At 56.6% G+C, this 22,496-nt stretch overlaps 1 protein-coding gene across 2 annotated transcripts; it reads right to left on the bottom strand.

The window, feature by feature from the left end:
* Nucleotides 1-317: 317 nt before the first annotated feature.
* CADM3 (cell adhesion molecule 3) lies at nucleotides 318-22,126 on the bottom strand. 2 transcript variants are annotated; one of them, XM_030465263.1, is made up of 10 exons: nucleotides 21,981-22,126; nucleotides 10,322-10,462; nucleotides 9,959-10,111; nucleotides 9,598-9,735; nucleotides 9,185-9,355; nucleotides 8,872-8,962; nucleotides 8,341-8,510; nucleotides 5,116-5,241; nucleotides 4,536-4,601; nucleotides 318-4,077 (listed from the first exon to the last, which is right to left on the bottom strand). In XM_030465263.1, the coding sequence occupies exons 1-10, from the start codon at nucleotides 22,048-22,050 to the stop codon at nucleotides 3,959-3,961; spliced, it is 1,245 nt and encodes a 414-aa protein (XP_030321123.1). In that variant the 5' UTR covers nucleotides 22,051-22,126; the 3' UTR covers nucleotides 318-3,958. The 2 variants fall into 2 exon arrangements, with proteins under 2 accessions (XP_030321123.1, XP_030321124.1); XM_030465264.1 differs by lacking the exon at nucleotides 4,536-4,601 and having other exon boundaries at nucleotides 21,981-22,125.
* Between the last annotated feature and the right edge of the window lie 370 nt (nucleotides 22,127-22,496).

The raw sequence follows: 22,496 nt of genomic DNA, 5'->3' as shown, positions 1-22,496 counted from the left end.
ATCTGGGGACAAACAGGGTCTGTGCAGGGGGGCTGCCGATGGGTGGCTGATGGAGACTGGTTTGAGGGTTGGACTGAGGAGGGTCCAGGATTGCTGCAGTTTGGGGCTGAGCTGTTTCCCCCTTGGGTCATGAGATAGACTCAGCCATTTCCCTCCCCATGCTGTGCACCAGGGTAAGCTGTGTCCTCCCAACCAGCCTCAGCTTTGGGTCTCTGTCTCCCCCCAACCCTGGCCCCAGAGTGTGGAGGGGCTGTCATGGCACCTCCTGGGCCCCACCAGCATCCGGCACCCCAGGCAGAAGCAGAGACACAGGCAGGTTAAGGTGTGTAATCCAGATATATTTATAGGATTATTTTTCCGAGATTAGCACAGGATATTAGAAAGGTTATAAAGTCACATCCACATTCGTTGTCTCCCTTTTATGTACAGACAAGAACACAGCACAACAACACAGACCTTCCTCTGCCCTGCCCCGCCGCTGCCCCTCGGCACCACCAGAGCTCCCTACAAATATGGCTTTCATGTCTATTGAGAGTTCAGTGCCGGCTGGGAAGAGGCCAGAACCTCGCCAGGGTTGACAAACAGGAGTGAACAAACCTGCCTGCAAAAAGGGGGATTTCCCAAATTCTCCAAACCCCCGTGCTGTCCCTAGCTGTGTCCCCATCCAGGTGTCCTAGGCCAGCAGGCTGGGTGCATGGCTGGAGGTCCCCTGCCCATCTGGCCACAAAGGACCCTCCAGTGCTTGAAAAGGCCATGGAGCCCTGGGAAGTGGCTGGTGCCACACCAAGGTGGAGCTTCTCACCTCTTCAAGCAACCCGCACCACCTTTTGTATTTATGACATGGTCTACCCAGCCCTCCTCACCAGCCCCAGCACGGGGCAGCACAGCACACACCTACCCACCACCCCCCATCACTTGGCACCTATCTGGTGTAGCTTGTGATCAACACCCACCCATGGCTGTGCATCTGTTCCCCTCCACACTCATGACACCACAGCCATTCTCCCTCACCCTAATGGCACCACCCCTCCTATTGCACTTTCCCTTGGCAGCACAGTGGGCATCACCACCCCTGCACCCTCCTTGGTGGCACCACCCTGGTGCCCCACTGCAGCCTCATGCTGGTGCCCCCCCCTCCTCACGCTCATTCTGCAGCATCTCCCTTTTCAACACATCTGACCTGGTGAACATCACCCAACTACCCGACTCCTTCAGCTCTTGCCTCCTGTCTATGCTCACACCACTTCCAGGACCTGCCATGCCTGGTCAGCATTGCTCAGCCTCTCCTGGGGGCTGCAGTAGAACAACAGGTCCACACAGGGTGAGACCTGACCCAGGTCCACACTGGGTAATGCCCTGCCTGTGCTCCATCCTTCCACTTCCAGTACCACACAGTAGCTCAAAAAATGGTGAAATCTTGACTTTTCTTAGCAGGGTCAAGAAGTGACCACCAGCACCAGCCCTTGAAGCAGCTCTGGAGCAGCACTGCTGGGGAGAAAGTAGCCATGGCAATACTGCCCTCACAGGGGAACAAAGATCCCTGTCAGACCTCAGCTCCCACTTCCTTTTCCCTAGGGACTAATTAACCCTCCCTCCCTCCCAGACTGGGGCTTTCTCTGGAGCCATCTACAGCATGTAGACTTACAATGACATTAAATAGTACTTGAAAATATATCCTTGCATTTTTATTCGAAGAAATTCCATCTGTTCAGCAGTGGATGCCAGAGATCTTCAAGCAAAGCATAAGGCTGCACACTCACACGTGCTCAGAGTGCTGCTGAGGAGGTAACAGCATCAGTACCTGCACTGTACCTCTGGCAGCAACAGCTGCGTGGCCCAAAACGGGCTTCCAGTTCTTGTTGGAACTCCAGGCCCACCTCCTCCATAAAAGAGATGGGAAGGGAGGGATCACATGGAGAAAGCCAGGGGTTTTCTTCACCATGTACAACAAAAGCTTTGGGTACTTCTGTCTCAAGGTGCTCACACCCCAACATGCAACTTGGGTCCACCCCTGTGCACGTGCCACAAACTCATCACTTTCTCCCCTCCCTGGGCCTGCCACCCAAGCTCTGCCTCTTCCTCCTCATCTGCTTAGTCCCAGATGCTCCCTTTCCAGCTCCACAATGGTGTTCTCCTTGTTCCATGTGCTTGCAAAGTCTGGATGGGAGCATCACTACCTGCCCCATGGCCACCCCATCCCACAGAAGAGGGCACAAACTCTTCCTCTACCTCCAAGGTGAGGTCCGTGGCTTTTGTTCATTCTCCAAGGGCTCTCCTTCTCCAACAAAAATTGAAGATGTGCCCAGCCAAAGGCCAGCTGCTGCAGGCTCCTTGTGTCTAGACCAAGATCCTAGGAAGCTAGAAAACCTCATCCCAAGGGTGAGATGGGACTTGGTTCCCGGGGAGAGGGGGGAAGTGTGGTCAGCAAGTGAATCCTGAGGACATGCCAGAGAGGTGGGAAGGCTTCTTGTTTCCATATTGGAAGAGACAGTGAAACAGGCAGAAGGTAGGGCAAGTCCCTGCAAAGCTTTTTGGAGACCACCAAACTCCCCAGACACTGAACATGGCCATACTGGCCACTGCTGGCTGCAACCCTTAGATCCAAGAAAGAAATAGCCTGTTCCAAGCTCACACCTGCCCTGGGATGGGGCCAGGAGGGATGGGGGAAGAGACAAGTCCAAGAAGCAGACCCTGGTGGAGCCCTTCTCTGCACATCTCCTCAGCCAGAGAAATCCCAGGCCTCGTGCTGCTCCAGGGTGCCCATGCTAAGGACCAGGTTGTCTCCAGCTCGGCTTCCATGGTGCCATTAACTGAACTGCATCAGCTCTGACTGAAGCCACCTTCAGGCTCTAAACTACCTTTTCCAGAGGCTCTGGAGGCCCCAGAACCAGCCAGGCAAGAAGGGAAGTGGAGATGGCTGCGGGACTATCAGCTCTCCCAGCTCTGTCCAGTGCTCCCAGCCCAGGTGGCCTCCTGCACTGAACATCTCAATAGATGGTTGAAATAAATGTTTCCAATCTGAGAATTTGTCAAGTCGGGGCTTTTTTTTGTTTTGTTTTGTTTTGTTTTTTCTCCCCTCTCCATTCGCCTCCAAATCTCTGCCCTCCCCCCTCCCCTTGGGGTGGGACCAGGGAGCCACAGTGCTTGGCAGCTCCCAGTCTTCTCTGGGGGCTTCAGCGGTTCCCACCCTGGAAGCTCACAAACCCCTTTCACACATCTACCAACACAAGGACAGCTTTCCTCCCAAACAGACACTGTTCAACAAGAACCACCAAGGATAAAATCAGAGCAGGGGGCCCCCCCGAGGTCCCTCCCTGCTTAACCCCAGCCACGTGCCAAGAGCTCGGAGGCAGAGAGGTCAGCACCCTGCTCCCCCCTCCTGCCAGCCAGGCTCCCGATCCCAAGGCTGGGGGGGGAGCACTGGGATGGGCAGTTCCCAGTGGGGTGGGAAGCACAGGGGAACATTCACGACAGAAGGGGCTGCCCTGCACTTGCACCAGAGCCTGGAGCTGATTTTATCCTCAGATGTCAAAGAAACCAAAGTGGAGAGAAACAAAGAAAAGAGCTACATCGACCCCAGCCCAACATCCCAAAAACCAAGGGCCCAAAGCAAAGAGCAGCCACAAAACCAAAGCAAAGGTCCAAAGGATCAGAAGGAAAGTCGCTCACTCACTGGTTGGTCTGTGTTTTGGTCGCAGGGATGGAGGTGCAAGCAAGCAAACGGGGCCGGGGGCTCTCGCTGTTTGTGGTAATAACATTTTGTACAAGTTCAAGTAGAAGCTTCACGTCTTGGGGTTGGTTGCTCTCCGCTCTCTGTCCTGCCACATCCTTCTCTGTCCATCTGTCCGCCCCTGTTGGGCGCGAGAGTAAAATCTGTTGGGTTGAGTGTGGTTTTGTGGTCTGTTTTCTGTTTCCATCGGGGTTCTGATGGCTCCGTTTCTCACTCTCTCCTATGCCCCTAAATGAAATATTCCTTCTTGTCGTCGCCGCCGGCTTGGCCGCCCTCTGCGTTGATGATGGCCGTGTCAGCATCCGGGGCATCATCTGACCCCTTGGCCTCATGGGTCAGGTAGGTGCCTAGGTGAAGAGAAGGGGTCAGTGTCACAAGGGACCCTTGCTGGCACCCTGCTCCCAGGCAAGCAGGGAGAGGTTTTCCAGTGGCAGGCTGGAAAACGGAGGTGAAAATCCTTTGGGTTTGGCCTGAAATGGAAAAGTCACTGATTTCCCTGGGACAAACCCTGCCTGGGGACCAAGCCTCCCCTGGGCTGCTCAAGGCTTTTGTAGTTGTCTCAAGTCAGGAGCGTGAAACTGCCTCCCCCCTTTGCAAGCAGCAGCCCTCACCTGCACTTCCGAGCACATCACCTGCCCTCCCCACCGCCTGCCCCTCTTCCCTGCATCCCTATTGCTCCCCCCTTGGAAAACTGGAGGGTTTCTATTCCAAACTGCCACCTGCCAGGAGGCTCCAGCACAGGGCAGAGGTGGCAGCTCTGCTGGGCTGGGAGGGCAGGGATGGATGGGGGGGGGCTCTTACTCACACATCACCTCTGCTGGGTTTTGCCGATGTCTGGATGTGACCGTCTCCCCGTGTCTTATGCACATACCTGCTGGGCGGATGAAAAGTCCAGGGATGGGGAGATGGAAACGGTGGAAGAGGAAAGCGGAGGGCTCGAGGGGACGGCGAGGAGGGTGGGGAGATGGAAGAGGTGGGGCCAAGGCAGAGCTGGGAACAGGGGAACAGGCGGTCCCAGGGTAGTGGATACCAAGCCATGAAGGAGAGATGGACCGATGGGAGAGGAGCTGCCTCCGTCTGGTGCTGGCCAGCTCCAAGGACTTGCTGGGACATCTCCACACTGACGTCGGTGCCAGCATGGGGCAGCAATCCCCAAAGCCAGGAGGGCTCTGCTAGCTGGGTTTCTCCAGATGTAGGGCAGGTCTGCAGGACAGGGAGCTGCTTCCCTTCACCCCTGCCCCACGCTGCCCATTCACTTGCAGGACACAGCCCTGATCCCAGAGACCCACCAAGGGGGGTAGCACGCCCTGCACTGTCTGCTCCGACATGACATGGGGGTCTTGGCTCTGTGCCCACCCCCCTCAAGCAGCTCCCGCACCCCATACCTTTGTGTCTGATCAGGTAGTGTCCCAACACGATGAGAAGACTCAGCAGGAGGAAGACAATGACAGCAACCACCCCGCCGATCACAGCATGGTACGTGCTGGAGGTTGAGGGCACTGGGCTGGCATCTGCCCAGACAGCAGAGGGAGAGAAAACAGAAGGATGGATTCAAACTAGAGGAGGGGAGATTAAGACTGGAAGTCAGGAAGAAGTTCTTCACCATGAGGGTGGTGAGACCCTGGCACAGGTTGCCCAGGGAGGTGGCAGAAGCCCCATCCCTGGAAGTTTTGACGGCCAGGCTGGACAGGGCTCTGAGCATCCTGGTTTAGTGGGAGGGGTTGGACCTGGATGATCTTAAAGGTCCCTCCCAACCCTGAAAATTCTCTGATTCTATGCAGGAGATGCTGCAGACCCTGCTCTGTGGCAGAGCCTGTGGCTCATCCCATGGATGGCTCAGGGCTTCAGGTGGCTGCCTGGGAGGGTTCCAGTCCTGCTTGGCTCAGTGCCATCAGCTCAATCCTGCTGGAGCAGGAAAAAGGAAGGCAGTGGTAGAAGCAAGGAGAGGAACACAACTGCTCCACTGTACTGGCTCCTGCAGGGGGAGAGCTGAGAGAAGTCCCAGTGCCTGCACGCTGTGACACGCAGGTGACATGCAGGCTGGCATGGTGACCCAGTGTGCCCCAAGAGTGACAACCCAAGGCAGGTAGGACCCCAAAGCCAGTCCCAAGTCAGCAAATCACAAGTGTCTAGGATCACCGGGGATGCCCTGGTACACAGGGACAAGTCCTCCTTCCACTCCACTCTCGTTGTGCCCCATCAGCTCAGTGCAGACAGAACCAGAGAAACATTCAGGGGAGGCGTTCAGATAGTACAGGATGGGACAGACAACAAGGGAGGTGACAGGACAGAGAGATGACATCTCACAGAGACACAAGGCTGTGCCACAACCTGCTTGGAAGAGATGGAAGGACCACAACACAGCCCAGGCTTGGAGGGCTCAGCTCTTTCTTTGTGCACCACCATTCCCAAGTGCTGAGACTGTGGCTGCAGAGTCCAAATGCACCAAACAAGAAGCTGGAGCCTGGCTGGACACCTGGGACATGGCCCAGGGCTGGGCCACCATCCTCTTGTGGACCTTGTCCCATCAGGCTGGAGAGCAGCAGGTCCATAAAGAGAAAGAAAAGGATCTTATGGTACCTTGGATGGGAGTTGGGAGTGAAGGATGAAGCTGTGGCCATGGAAGGATGAGAGATGGGCTGGGAAGGGCCTGAAGTGGAGTGAACATATGGGGTGGGGAGCTGGGAAAGATCTGGGGAGGACGACAAAACAGGGACATGAATCAACACCAGGAGGTGCCAGAGCCCATCAGAGGGGACCCACTCTTCTCAGCAGCTCCTTCCAAAACCCCCTTTCTTGACCATGTGTCCCACAGGCCTCCTGCCACCATCCTCTGGGATACACTGCTGGGAACATCTTCCCCCATCTCCTGCTCTAGCAGCAGCTCTTGTCACCCCTTCCTCCATAAGGAACCCCACTTGGGAACCTTCTGCCTGGCAGCCATGGGACTGCAGGAATTGGAAAGTGTCACCCCCAGTGAGATGACACCTACACTGTCCTGGGCACCCTCAGGAACTGCTCCATCCCTGCTCTCCCTTGCTGTCATGCCAGGTGGCCACTGCAGCAGGCAGGCTCAAGAGCTGAGTGGATGCTCCAGGGATGGTGCCCGAGATTTGAGTGACTCTAGGGAAAAAGAGGACGGATTTAACAAGGGGAACCAAACCAAGCTATGGAGCTCCTCTTCTGGGGGCCGTGACACCAAGAGGGTGAAGAACAGAGGTGTTTCTGGGTGCCCTGTGCTTGTGGCTGCTGTCGAGCATCATGGAGGCTGCTGCTGTGAGCTTGAAGAAGGGTGCTGAGCACCCTGGGGGGCTGCTGTGCTCCTGGGTGGGTGCAGAAAGCTCCAAGTGCTGCTGTGTGCTCAGAGCCAGCCTCAGGAACCAGCTCCCTGAGCACTCAGGGGGACAGGAGGGACACAAGGGGTAACAAAGGAACAACTGCATAGGATTGGGCTTTAGGATCTGATCCTGGTGAAGCAGAGAAGAGGGACTCTGGGGAACAGGGTGTCTGAGGTGCCACTGCTACCATGCACCCACTCAATCCACAGCCATGTTGGAGAAGGATGCCAAGAATGCCCAGAACAGGACAGGAGGAATCAGGAAGAGCTGGAGCATGTAGGAGTGCTGAAAGATGGAAAAGTCCAAGGTTGACAGAGAAGAGATGACAAGAGATTTGGCAGAAGAGGATAACCCCAAATCCAAGGCCAAAACAGGCTCTTACCACCATGGGGAAGCTTCTGGGCAAGGGGCTGGGTGCATACAGCCCCTGGGAGAGGGGCTCAAGCCACAGCTCTGCTCCACACGAGACACACAGTGCTTGGACACAGCATGAGGACAGCAAACATGGCAGCTCAGCATAGCCAGGACAGGGAAGGGGCTGAGGGGGGTGACAGGAGCTGCCCCTTCCCACACAAGGATGGGTGTTGAGTGATGGGACAGTTGGGGGACTGTTACTGTCAAACCAGGCCAGGGACACATTGGAAACCTGCAGCTTCCATAGCTCAGCACAAGCCACAGGGCCCCATCTCCAGAAGAAAGGGACAGGGCTTCCAGAGCACCTCAGGGTCTGGAGTGATCAGCACCACATGGGAATAATCCTTGGCTTGTGCTGGTGACATAGAAACCTCCTGTCTGCAACAGCCTCAGGAGAACTGTTCTTTCCTCCTGTCCCAGACTCCAGCAGAACCCTTCCTGCAGTTCCCCCATCACACCCACTCCCCAGAGGCTGCAGGGACCCAGCTCAGGCTAGGCTGGACCATGTCCCTGCCCCAGTTCCCCCCGACCACTCTCTGCCCTTCTCAGGCCCAAGTAGCAGCACCCTTGGAGAGTGCAGGGAAGGACAGGGGGTTGGATGTGGGGCTGGAGGCATTCAAAGCCCACCTGGACGACCTGCTATAGGTGACGCTGCCCTGACAGGGGGGGTTGGACTCAATGGTCTTCTGAAGTCCATTCCAACCCCTCACTTCCTATGCTGTGACCAGGCAGGCTGGGGATGCAGCACTCTGATGAACTTGCTGGGACCCAGCTGCACCCAGTGCACCGCATGCCAACCCTGGACCTGTGCCCCCCATCATAGGGAACAGGAGTGGCCCAGAGGTGCTCCTCACTTACCACTAACATCGAGGTTGTACTTGGCCACGACGCTGCCCATGGAGCTGGTGGCTGTGCAGACATAGGTGCCACTGTCACTCTTGTTGAGGAAGGGGAAGATGAGGACGCTGTCGGAGCTCAGCTGCAGCGGAGCATCGCTGCCCTCCTTCTGCCACAGGAACTCCTGGGGGCTGCGGAGCGGGATGAGGGTGAGGCTGGGGCAGAGTGGAGTCCCTGGCTGGGCAGGTGGAGGGGACAACGAAGACGTGGGAGTGTTTAAGCGGAAGGGAAATACCCCGTGTTTTAGGAAGGAGCCGGGATGGATCTGCTGCTCCATGGAGAGGACAGGGGCTTTGCCTACTCTCCATGGGGGTGCCCGGCCCTACCTGACATCGATGCAGGGCCAATGCCTGGCCCTGAGCCCACACAGTGCTGTCTGCGATGCCCTGCCCAAGGTCTGGGGAGGCCTAAGCCGTGGTTTTGGGAGCCTGAAGGACAATTTGGCCAGGGCCTGGCAGGGCTGAGCAGCAGGAAGGCGAGGAGGGGCCTTACATGGGATTGCCCTGCCCGTCACACTGCAGCTGGAGCTTCTCTCCTTCTCGCGGGTACTGGGGATGTGGCTCGATCTTCGCCGTTGGCTTGTCTGGAAAAAGAGGAGACACACAGTGGGGTGACTACCTGGCCCTGCCCCACACCCTGCAGGAGCAGCCAGCACCCCAAAACCCTGCACACATCACTGTGTGATGGCCATGGGCGCAATGTCAGCATAGGACCATGGAGGTGACGTCTACTGAACAGTGGTGACACCGTTGTCCTCCTCCATGTGTCCCCACCCCCTGTCCTGTGATCCCCACATGGCACGTACAGTGGACCTGCAGCTTCTGCGTGGTGGACCTCTCGGAGTTCTGCAGGGACTCGTGGTCCACGGTGCAGGTCACCTCGGCTTCGTTGTCCTCCTTGGTGACACGGAATTCCACCCGACTGCTCACGGTGAAGGTCTTTCCATTGGGGTCTTCCATCACCTCAGTGCCCTCATCTGCAGGGACAAGGGAGCATTGCAGCTGATGGACACAGCACCCCAAAAAGAGACACGAGGCTGACACGTGTTGAGCAGGGGATACCCTGTTCCTGTCCCCATCCCTCTGTTGGCAGGGGCATAGGATGTCAGTGTGTTCCAGCAATGGGCACAGCTGCAACCCTTGCTGGCTCAGCTGCCTTCATGGGGTTTCCCAGACACCCCAGTGCCTCTGGGCACAGCCCTGCTGCTTGGACACCCACCCTTCAGCTCCTTGTTGCCCTTCTTCCACCGGAGCTGGGCTGCGGGCTTGCTGCCAGAGGACCTGCAGGTCAGCCGGGCTACCTTCTCCTCATCAATGGGCTGCTCATGGCCAGAGATTTGGGGTTTCTGAGGGATTCCTGGTAGAGGAGAAGAAATACAACAGCCTATTATCTGTGTGTGTGAGTGTGCTGCCACCCAGAGACAGATGCTCATGCAAAAACCCATTGATAAACATGGCAAGGATGAGTTAATGGGTATGGATATGGGAGCAGCAGAGATGAAAGGCTGTAGGGCAGCATCTTGCAGGCAGGAGATCAGGAGCAGGATGTGGTGGTGGTAGGGATGCTCCTGGTGCCTTACCCAGCACAGTGACCAAGGCCTTTGCAGTCCGCACAGGCATGGTGAAGATGGAGCAGGTGTATTCCCCCTCATCGGACAGCACCACATCACTGATGCTGATGGTCAGCTCGTTGGGTGTGGACCTCTCCAGCTGGATCCTGTTATCTCGCAGGGCTGCAGGAAAAGGGACAACAGGGTGAGCAAAAGGCTCAGTACCACCACATTCCTCCACCAGCTCCTATTTTTCCCTGGCAGCATCACCAGAGCTAGGAAGCAGGAGGGAACATCACCCTCAGCAGGGGAACCCACCCCAGCCATGGGCTACTTTTCCTACCATTGCTCCAGTCTTGCAGCTGGCTCCTCTCCCAGTTCCCATGCACCTACCTCGTTTCTCCCCAAAGTAGAGGGTTTGCTGGGCAGGATTGGACCACTGCAGCGAGGAGTCATCAGGATCCTCCACCTGGCACTTGAGCACCACTGTGCCACCGGCCACCACAGTCTCATCTGACGTCGTGGGCTGGCTCTCTGCACACAGACAGGGGAAGTTAGTGCCAGCGTGCACACGTGGATAACTGGGAGCATCCCTGCATCCCCTTGAGCATGGACAAGTCTTGGGGGTGTGTGTCCCTCTCCCCAGCTTTCTATCACTCAAGCAGCATGCTTGGAGCAGAGCTGCATCCTGGGGATAATGAGGACCTGCTCACATCACAGCCCATGGCAGCCTGGGTCTCCCACTCTGATCCCATTTCCCAGCAGGGAAGAACTCAACTACAGCTGCAGAAGCAAGGACCAGGAGGCAGGATCCATCCTGCAGCACCTGCTGAGACTGCAGCTCCCAGACACTGCTGTCCCCAGGCAGTAGATCCACGGCAGCCAGCACAGGAGACACCAGTGTCAGGCTCCCAGCACGGTGTCCTTGGCACTGCTGGAAGATCCAGGCAGGAACAGGAAAGCCTGGTATGGGATGGAAGGCACCTGGAGATCAGCAAGCTCTGTTCCACCACCCTGGCAGTGCCAGCAATGGGGGATTGCACCCATGGTGCCTCTGTGCCAAGCAGCCCACACAAAGGGATGCTCTGCTGTCACCCATTGAGCACGGATGCACTGTGGGGTGCAGGCAGTGTGCCACTCTTCAGGCTCATCCTAGGGGACACCTCTTGCTGGGCAGTCCCCATCCCTTGCCAGGCTGCATTTCCTCAGCTCAAACATTGCCCTTCCCTTCCTCCAGGCACCCCAGAGGGCTCTGCACCACCAAGCAGCCCAAGGGCAGAGAAGAGCAGCAACAGGATCACATAACCCCCTGTCTGCCCCAAGGACAGCTATTCTGGGAAAGCTGATGTGCCAGGGAGCTGTAGAGGGAGAAGGGGAATGCCAGCTTGTCCAGCCTTGGGGGTTGCACCCCCTCCTCACCCAGCTGGAGGGGGGCAGCCACAAGGACAAGCGGGAGGAACAGGGATGCTGCTGCTGTTTGCACTTTGCTCACGTGCTGGATGCAAAGTGAAGTTACTCAGCCCAAGGTTTTTTTACCCGTGTTTAGGCAGGCACTTGGCATCAGCAGCCCCTGAGCTATGGGTGATCCCACCTCTGTGCCCACACCCAGGTCCTGGTGTCACCAGGTTGCTTTCCTGCCATGATCAAGCCCTTCTGCACCCAAAAGCTTTGCTCCACAGCTTGGTTCCAGCTGCCCATCATGATGCAGCCTCTTCCCCAATCCATCTCCAGCTTGCTCAAGGTCCCAGTGTGGTGGGAGCTCTGGTGAGGACCACCAGGACCCCAGTTCTAGGGAAAGCACCAGGCAAGCAGTTTGCCTCCACTCCAAGGGATGTCTCTGCCATGTCACACTCTAGGGCTCAGGCAGGGATGGAGGACAAGACTCTGGGGAGATCTGTCTGTCAGCTTGTTTTAATTTGGTTAACGATGTCTTCTTGCAGCTTCTGCTGTAATTAGGGGATTAGGCTGCTGCAAGCTGCTGTTGTCCAAACTCAGAAAAGGCCTTCGACTCAGATGCACTTGGGGACAGGGTCTGAAAACCCCACCAGAACAGACCCAACGTCTTCATTTACAATTATCACCACCCTCATTAAAGTACTGGCATCAGGAGACATTCTACAGAGCAAGGAGGGGGGGATTCCCCTGGGACAAGTGATGCAACCCACACCCCCATGCCAGGTGACACACTGGGCACTGCACAGATTCCACATACACCCCCTCCCTGACTTGGCCTCCTCAGTGTATTTTCTTCTCCCTCCCAGCTCACAGGAAGGACCACCAAGAGAGGTCTCCAACCCCTCTGTGAGGAACACAGAGCCACCTATGTCCCCCTGGGGTAAGGGGGACACTGCCACACGTGAGCCCCTCTGCTCCACCACACTGTGCCCGCTGGCACAACCCAGATACTCAGCTCCCTGCACAGACAGCTTGGAGGAACAGATGGGCAGGACTTGATTTAATTAAAAACTGCTGTGGCTGTAACCTGCTGGCCCCTGACAGAACAGGGGCAGAGCTGCCACAGGACCAGGAGACGAGGGGGTGGCAGGACCCCAGAAGCAGCAAGTACAACCACAGTGGGCTTTAGCCCCACTTGCTCCCACCATGGGAAGGAAGGTACAACTTGGGGGTCCCCATCCCTCTGCATCATCATCATCATCACCACCACCCCCACAGGCAAGACCCTCCCCAAGCAGGGGCACAAGGGGCAAAGGCACCATCCCACAGCAGGGGACAGTGGCACACGGGGAAGGAAGATGCTCCATGCAACCCGTGCTCCCAAATCCAGCAGCTTCAGCCCCTGAACATCCCCCTGGGTCAGATCCTGGGGGATCTCCAGGAAGACAAAGGGCAACATGAACCACTCTGCTCCCATCACAACAGCCCTTCAGCAGCACAGTGCCACGAATCACTGTCACTCAGGGGGTCCCCAGATTATATTTTGGGGGAGGAGGGACGGGACGGACAGGGGATCTTCACAGCAACATCCCAGAAGCTTGAAGGGATAGGGAAACCAGAGCCAGGATGCTCTGGGAAGCTGGCTGACACAAAAAGCTCTCAGGTCTTTCTGGCACACAGGTTAGAAGAGTCCCCACGAGCCCAGGGACAGGTGCTGGACACTCAGGGAAGCATCCGTCCTCACCAGCAAATGCTGCCAGCACAGAGCCACTGCCATCTGACAGTCCTCTCACTCTCCAGACTACAAACCATGGCTACAAACAGCCCCTAGGGCCACCATGGGCTGTGCAGCCCAAGCCCCAGCAATGCCAGCAGGGCTGAGCATCGGGCCACCCAACCTTTGCTGGCCACCTCAGGTCCCTGCCATCATCCTGCTCCTAAGAGAGAAATTATTTTGCAGGTGACAAGCCAGCAGTGGGGGCTCCTGCAGACACCACCACCAATGTCCCCATCTCTCCAGACCCCAGAAGCAGGATGATGGCAGGGACCTGAGGTGGCCAGCACTCAAAGCCCCTTCCAGCACAGATCCTCCTCAAAACCTTGCAACTCTGCTGCTTCTAGCACTGGGACATGATGGACATAAATCCTCTGCAGCCACACACATCTCTGGGGCCTTTTAGCAACAAAATGCCATGACACACCTTCTGCCCCTCCAGGAGCTGTTTGGGTTGTTGTTTTTTGTTTTTTTCAGCTGGAGCATCCACAGGGGAAGCAGTAAACAATGCTTGGGAGGAAACTTCCAGCCCAGCAGCCTTCACCATGCCTCCAGAGGTGGCCGTGCTGCCCACACCAAGCTCAGCAGGGCAGAGTGTTTGGAAGGCACTTCCAGTGGTAACTGGGGTGAAGGCAGACAGGAGTTGGAGGTACCAGGACCCTCTCCCTACATCTGCCCATCTCAGCCTGTCTCCAGGCTGTGAAAGCATTTCTGAAGCATCCCCAGAGGAACAGACCCACTGCTCAAGTCCCTCAAACACCCTCAGTTCACAGCCCAAAATCCACCACTTGTAATTTTCTTAATTTTTTTTTTTCTTCTATTTAGTCTCATTTCTTCATCATAAAGATCCAATTTATCTCTGTTGACACAGACATTTTCTAAGGCAAGTTCTCTCCTCTCCAAGGACTGTATTTTAATAATTCACTCGACAGCCATGAGCTGCAAAGCTCCATTTCCAGCCTCAGGCATCCTTCCCCTGTGGTGACACCAGAGCAGCCCAGCCCAAGGTGGCACTTAGGAATTTGGTGGGTTGCAAACTCAGCCAAGCAGGCTCAGACATCTGCTGTGAAACCTTCCTGATGCAAGAACCCAGGCTGATCCAGGGGAGGACCAAGAAGTAGAGACTTCTCCCAACTTCTCCACCCTAACCACCAAGTTATTTCTCTGAAAGCAGAAACACACAAAGCTTTCTCTGAAAAAAGGCAAAAAAAAAAAAAAAAAAAAAAAAGGATCCAGCTTCTCCATCACAACCTGATCATTTGCTGGAGTTCTCCCAAGACCAAGACTTTGGTCACAGCCAAGACCCTACTGATGCTCTCCACCAGCCCAGAGCCCCTCTGCAGGCAAAGGGCAGCAAGGTCCTGGTCCAAGGGGCACCCACACTCAACCCTGAGCACTGCTGGCAAACTGGAGAGCAGAATCCTCCCAGGGCGTGGAGATGCAGTCACCTCTCTGACAGACCTTTCCTGAGGTACAGCACGATGGTGACAGATGCCTGTGACCCCTCACCAGGGTTAAGCAGCTGAGACATGGCCAGCAATTAGCATTCAATCAGCAGCCAAGAGCAGCACTTGAAGGGATGCTGGTTGCAAGTGCTGTAGAGCTCTACACATCACAGGATCTGAGGAGCTTCACAGCCCTCCTCCTTCTCCTTCTCCATCCCCTCCTGCACACCTTTGGGTACCTCCTCGCCCCACATCAGAGCAGAGCTGGGGAAACCACCTCTCCTCCAGGGTTTCCTCCAGGGTGTGCCCTACCAAAGCACACAGCTTGGTCTCCCCTAGGTTATCACCTGCTCCTCCATATGCCCCAACAAACCCCTTCAAAGAGGGCATCCCAAAGATGGGATGGAGCTGGGCAGGGGATGAGAGAACTGGGGAACACCTCAGATGGCAGCAGCTCTTGCCTGCAGCTTTGGCAGCCATACAAACCTAGGCTGCTGCTGGCTCTGCTTAGTTGTGTTTGCACATCCACACCAGTCTGGTGGCCAATCAACTCAGCAAAAAAAAAAAAAAAAATCAGCAGCACTGCCAGGAAATCCATCACCTCCTTCCAAGGCCACCAGCAATCCCATGGCTGGGAGGAGATCTGTTGCCACCACAAACTCAGGGACAGCAGAGACCTCAGACTCAGAGCACAGAATTTTTCAGGCTTGGAAGGGACTTTTAAGATCATCCATCCCTGAAGCCTGCAGAGCAAAGGCAACTCCTTAGAAGAGGCAACACTGAGGTGAAGGGATAAAAGCCCCATTGAGGACCAGCACAAATCATCCAAGTGCTGTGGCAGAACTTTCTGGGCCCCCCCCAGAAGATGGCAAAGTCCTTTGCAAGCCAGCAGCAAGCTCACCTGGAGCCTCAGGTCTCCCTCTGGCACAGGGCAGCAATGGGCAGGCTTACTCCTCCTCCTCCTCCTCCTCCAGCTTGACAGCAAACAGCTGATAACTACTTTTTTTGAACATGTTTTTTAGCTCCTACCCTAAGGCCAATCTCCAACATGACTGTTGCCAAGGGAACGAGCTCTTTACTTTGACAGTTCTGTTTTAAGGACCTCCTGCCTGCCCAGCAAGGTGTCTCAGAAAGCTTTGGGTGCCTTGGTACATTGCTTATTGCTTTGCAGGCATCTGAATGCTTCCTGCAGACCTAAGCCCAAGCTGGCATCAGAAACTCTAACCACAAAACTGCCCAAGGGTTAAACAAATAACGTTGTGCAAGAGGATGCTTATAACAGAAATAAAGAACATGGAAACCCCCAACACCTCTGCTCCTCTCCTAGGGGACAGCACTCCTGCTGCCAGGCACCAACACCTCCTCCCAGAAAGACAGGAGAGGAGAGGAATTTCAGAAAAGAAAAAGGTTAAATCCATCTGATCTTCCAGGTGACTGTGGTGGTTGCTGTCGTACCCAGCTGCAGGATCCTCTGATCCCAGTGGATGCTCAGGGAGAGCAGAGGAGTGCACTCAGCTTTGGCTGTGGCCTACCAGGTCAGCTTTGCTCTTGCATGGTTTGTCCCTCTCAGAGATGGAAGCTCCCAGCATCATAAAGAGACAAAAAATGAAAAAAAAAAAATTAAAAAAAAAAAGGCAGAACCCAAGGCTGGGGAGATGTGGAAAGGGGCAAACCAGAGCCCCCAGGACAGTGTCAGGATGCTGACCTTTTAGTGTTCATCTGCTCAAGGTAAAGATGTTAAAGGACAAGCTTTGCAGCACACAACCAGGGCAGGAGCACTCTCAGCAGCATGCCACACCACTGGACCCATCTCCCCACAGCTCCCACTGCACCTCAGACTGGGAAGAGAGCAGAGTACCAGCAACAGCAAGGAGGGTGAGGAACTGCTGGCTTAGGCACACTGCACCTCTGTAAAACAGGTCCCCAGGGACATGGGGGCAATGGGGTCCCAACAAGCCCTGTCTTGTGGCACAGCCAGACCTCCTCTTGTCTCCAGACTGAGAAAATAAAACCAGGTCCTGTGTGGGAAGCCAGCCTGCTGCTGGTCCCAGTGCTACTGGCCACTCAGCAGGGTCAGAACTCTCTTTGCTTGGGAACAGATGGCCTGAAAAGTAGCAGCAAAAGCAGTGGTCTGGAAAACCTAATGCTCCTACATTGGGATTGCCAGTAAATACAGCATTTGAAGCACTGTGAGGTGAGGAAGAACATCTGTAGATGGAGCATTGCCTAGAGCATCACCAGAGGAAGGGGCAGGTCCCCTTGAGCAGGAAGCAGCAGCTCACAGCTCTGCTGCTCCACAGCCACAGGCAAACTCTGGGGTCACCTGGGAAGATGGGTACCATGTGGCTTGACAGCAAGCCTTGCTACCCCTCCAGGACATCAGGGAAGTCTTCCCAGGCCTCCAAGAACTGCAGCATCCAATGTCTGCCTGTGCCTGCATCCCTGTGCCTGCATCATGGCAGAGGCAGAGTGTGACACCAGGCAGGTGACTGGAATGGTTAAGCACATTCCTGACCAGCCCTCATCACATCTTGGCTTTTCCTCTGCCTCCTCCCTCCACTCCTGACTGCTCCTTCATGGTAGCCTCACCTGGGTTAGAGGTTTCAGCATCGGGCTGCCCAAACACAACCCGCAGCAGCATCCCAGCATCCCCACTCCTGCCTGGCTCCTCTCTCCTTCCCCCAACCAGCACAGCCCCTCTGCTCTGCCACAGCACCCACAACAGTGACAAAGGGGCTGAGACAGCCTTGGGTGAAAGCAGGAGCTCTTTCAGAGCAAGATGCAGAGCCTGCTCCCCCTCCTGCCCTTGTAGGGAGCATCAGGGAGATCACTTGGACCTCTCCATCCCTGGATGGTGAAGGCTCTGCTGCTGCATCACCTCATGGCTGCCCGTGCCTGGCCAAGAGCTGAGGGGAGAGAACTGGACCAGATGGTTCACGCTGAGCTGACCCAGTAATTCAGAGGAGGAGGATCAGCTATATCTGACTACGTGGGTGTAGCAGTGCTGGCATCACCTTGAAGGTCCCATGCAGCCACTGAAAAGCCAAGCACTGAGGAGGCAATTCAGTCTGTGCAGACACAGCATCAGATGACCTGCACGGCCAGGCCACTGCATGATCTGTAAAAGGAGCATGGAGAGCATTTCAGATGGAGACAAGGCTGGGCATCAGGGACACCATGCCAACCGTCAGCACACGGAACTGAGCACTTCCCAGAACAGCTCTGCACAAGCAGACCACACTCCACAGCTGCTCCAACACAGAACAAACAAGGGGGACCCAGAAGAAACCCAGCAGCACATAAACAGAGCCCACCAGGTTTTAGGATCACCAGCAAAGACAACGTGGATGCGTGCTTGCATCCTGCATCATCTCCTTGCTCACGTTGCTCAGTCCTGTGAGGACTTGAACTGTCACACAACACTCAGGATTGGGGTAAAAGTAGATTAAAAACAACCTAGTGAAAACAAACAGGAATGTTAGCTTTAATGCAGATTCCTCCATCTGCCTGAATGCCTGGCAGTGCCAGCACCAGGGTGACTACCCAGATGCAGACGCCTCCAGTTACTCTGGCAATTCCAACACCCCTGGAGAGGCGAGAACGTTGGGTAGAGGAAGAAGAGGAAAAGTCTGGCAAGCAGGAGACCTCACAAGCAGGAAATCCTGGGCAAGTAAGGTGTTTCCAGCCATCTCCTTCCAGAGAAGGACAGGTCTCCAACACCTGGGAGATGCTCAACTCATGCTTTACCAGCCTGCCAGGGATTTCTCCTCCAGCGAGCAGACCAAGCCAGACACCCTGGCCTCAGCATCATGCCAAAACCTGAGGCATTATCAGGACAGCAGCTAAAATCCTGTCCCACGGCAGCAGTGCCAGCACATCCCCTCACTGTCTGGGTATGCGACTGGGCAGCTCTACAGCCCTTGATCCCGTGTATTGTCTTAAAATCCAGCACTGCCTGTTAAGCCTCACCCATTGTGCCAGACGGCTGAGTGGTGGCTTTCCTGCTCCCTGTCCAGTGTGCTCACCCAGCTGCTTGCAGAGGGATGCTCTCTTCTGACATGCTGATCCCAGCTGCATTGCCACTGCAAGAACAGCTCGTTTTACCCCCCAGTCTTTGATCAGAGTCATCCAAAAATCAGGCTATCCAGGTAGCAAGAGATGCAGAGAAGTCTCACCCCCTTTTTCTCATGCCTGTGCACCACTGCCTCAGCAGGGATGTCACTGCTTCCTCTACTCCAGTGCCAGGGGCTTGTGCTGGCACAGAGAGAGATTCGTGGCATATGGTGAGCCCTAATAACATGTGAGAACAGGGCATTTGCAGACATTAGTTGGGTAAAAGCATTGCCGTGAGCAACAAAGGATTAAATTAGCTTCAGACAACTACCAGGCTTCCACCATCTCACTCGGCACCCCAGGACTCCCTCACCAAGGTCTCCCTGCTCCACAGCTGATGCCACAGGCTGGAGGTCATACACAGCCTCCCATACCTGGCTCAGGACCAATGCTGACGTCTCCTGACTGCTTCTCCCAAAGGATCAGGACTACAGGACCTGGCAGCCATCATCAGCTCTGGGGACAGAGATGCTCTAAGCCCCATGGCAGTACAAACATCTCTCCAAGCTCTATGCTCCTACCACTCAGCTCTGTTCCCACACAGGCAGGGCAGGGTGGATGACTTCTTACAGAAAGGACACCACTTGAAATCACAGGACATCTTCCCAAGACAGAGAGAGCTTCCCCTGGCACAGTCTGGCTAAGCAGACATCACCACCAGCTTCAGAAAGCTGAAGCCATTATCCAGGAAGGGGACAATGTCCTGAACCTCCTCCTCTGCAAACACAAGGCAGGGAGCTCATCTCTCTAGGATTCAGACATTTCAAGATGGTCTTCAGGCTCTCAGCCAACAGGAAGGCATGAACACAAGTCACCTACCCAACCTCAACATCTCCAGGAAGAGACAGAGCAGCCCTGACCTCCCTACTGTGGCATCTACACCTGGTCATGCAAACCCAGCTCCAAGACCCTCCATGCTAAAGCCTCTCCCAGAAACAGAAACACAGAATGAGTGGAACAGCTCTGGTACAGTGGGAGGCAACTGGATGGGAGACCTGAGCTCAGCTCCTTGCTGTGCCACTGGAACTGCCCAGCAGCCCCCCCCTTGCTGCTGCAGTGGGATGAGGGTGCTACCAAGCACAGGGAAAACAGCTCCATGGAGTCTGGTTTTGGCTTCTCATGGGACAACAGTAGGGCACTGTCCAAACAACAGGGTTACACAATTCCAGAGTGGAATAACTCAGGGGGAATAAGCCTCACAGCAAGGACAACCACGCAGCCAGCCCAAACACTCAGAAATCTGCTGAGAGCAGCACAACACCAGCCAAGTGCACAAACATGGCCCTGGTATGAAGCACCAGTGTTTCCAGTGCCCAGGCAGCTTCAGTGGGTTCTGCTGGGCCCTGCCAAAGTTGGAGTCTTGAAATCCAGAGTGGTGCAGGAGCAATTCTTCAATGAGAGGACACAGTGGTTCCATTGCTGCCCCAGGAAGGATGCTGAAGAGGGGCTTTCCTAGAGCAAGAGCCAAGCTGGGAGTTGATGGCTGAGAGGTACAAGGGTAAAACACTGATTGTGAAGATATGCCAGCAGCTTCTTTTTAAGCATCTTCCAGCCATCCATCTCCTCTGCTCCCAAAGGCTTTTGGGGGGTCCATTTATCTCATTGCATCAGACAACAGGAAGCCTGACAGATCATGGCAAGGACTGGGCCACAGCAGCAGGGCAGCCCTGGAAGAAATCTTGCAGTGTCATCATCCAGGCTGGATTCTGCCCTAGGACTACACACAACTTCAGGCCACAGCCACCCCTCCTCATGTCAGCACTTGCCAGGATGGTTAAGCCACCCCCTCCTGCCTGGCTCCAACCCATGCACTGAGCACTGTCATGCACAGGATGCCAGGACACCCCTGCACCATGGGACTCAGCATCACCCACACCCACAAGTGATCCCTTTGGGCTCCCGTGGGAGGATGGTGGCTGTAGCCAAAATCAGTCCTGAGATTCGTGGGTGGGAACACAGCCACCAGTGCACAGCAGCCCCCAGAGCAGCTCTGCCTGTGAAAGTGACCTCCTCCAGCAATGGGACAGGCCATGGGGGAGGCAGCTTCGTGGGAAGGCAAATGTGAAGCTTGCTCCTGACTCCAGCACAAGTCACAGGCAGGAGGCTGCCAAGTTTAGACCTCTACCAATGCTCTCCCAACAACAGCCCTTGGGGACCCTTGATGATGCTAGAATTACCTTCCTGCTTGCCACGGGCAGGCAGGGCCACGGATGGCAGCTGGGCCCTCTGCTACCATCAGCCCCCGAAACACAACACGCAGACCAGGGCCGTCTTCCCCCGACAAACACACCGCAGTGATTTTATTGCGAACCGGCGACTCCCGAGACGTCAAACACAGCTGCCAGCAGCCCTACAGCCCTAATGGCCGTAAGCAGAGAGAGCTGGCAACCCAGCCAGGACTCTGCAGTCGAATGGTTATGGAAAACAAGGTGCCGCCACCGAAAATTCATTTGCTTTGCGGCACTTCATCAGCGGCCGCCTCGCCCGCAGCGGCGTACGGCGGTAAACACCCTTTGTCTCTAGGGCTGATGCTCCAGCCCAGCCCCGCACCTCCCGCATACCGACACCGGGGACCGAGCAAACGCCGAGATGCCACCAGACATCCGCGCAGGAGGGGCAGCAGCTGCCCTTACCGGAGCCCACCACTCCCAGGAGGCGGGGGGCTCCTGCCCTGCCGGGGGGAACCAGAGACCCGCGCCGAGGAACGGTTTCCCCACCCTGGGGAAGTCACCGCCAGACCCCCAAAGGATCCATACCCCGCCCACGGGGGTCAACACCGAATCCTAGCATCCTCCGGGGGGGAGGGTGAAGGCGGCTCCACCCCACCGGGGATCCGCCATCCGCCGGGTCTCCCCACGGCTACACCCGCGCCACCGCGGGCAGCGCCGGGAGGGGCCGAGCTCCGCCGCCGCCCGCCGGGGTCTGTCTGGAACCTTCCGCCGCCCCAGCCCCGCCCCGGGCGGTAATCTGCGATGGAGGGGGACACAAGGCGGACAGCACCGGCACCGCCGTGACCTTGAGCCCCACCGGCCGCCCGGCTCCGCGGCACCCGCACCTGCTCCCGCCCGGGGCCGACGTCGCGGGCGGGCCCCGAGGGCCGGGGCGGGGCCGGGGCGGGGCGGCGGCACCTGCCGGGCCCCGCCGCGCCTGACCCACATCTCGGTGCCACCGCCCCTCGCACCTGTCGCTCGCACAGGTATCGGTTCCCCCGCTACACACATATACACACACACATACACACACGCATACACACCCGCGGGACCCGCGTCCCGTCGGTCCCCGCCACGATGGCGAGGGTTCGCCCATCCCGGACACCGCCACTCACCGTCGCGGGAAAGGTTTCCCCGGGCAGCACCGAAGCAGGCGAGAAGCAGCAGGAAGCCGAGAGGCAGCATGATGGTGGCGGGGGCCCGCGGCGACCCGCAGCGCTGGGGCAGCAACAGCAACCAGCGCGGATCCTGCTCCCGATCTGGAGCCGCCGGTGCGGCGGCGGCGCGGATTAAATAGAGCGCGAGGAAGAGCCCATTCGTACCGCGGCGGAGGGGAGACCGCACCGAAGCCGCCGCCTTCGGGCCTCGTATAAACATACGGGCTCCGGGTGCCAGCCCTCCCTCCCTGCCCCGAGGCGTGGTGGTGCGCTCCAGATACGCGGCTCCCCGCGGGAGGCAGGTGGGCGCGGGGCGGCGGTGGTCCCGGTCATCCCGGTGGTCCTCGTTATCCCGGTGGCTCCGGTCATCCTGGTGGTCCTGGTCATCCTAGTGGTCTCGGCTACCCCAGTGGTCCTGGTTGCCCCGGTGGTCTTCGTCGCCCCCGTGGCCCCCGCCCCCGGGGCTGAGGGGCT

Source organism: Calypte anna, chromosome 25, assembly GCF_003957555.1.
Source record: "Calypte anna isolate BGI_N300 chromosome 25, bCalAnn1_v1.p, whole genome shotgun sequence".
NCBI classification, from domain to species: domain Eukaryota; kingdom Metazoa; phylum Chordata; class Aves; order Apodiformes; family Trochilidae; genus Calypte; species Calypte anna.
This window is presented reverse-complemented; position numbering and strand designations above follow the sequence as displayed.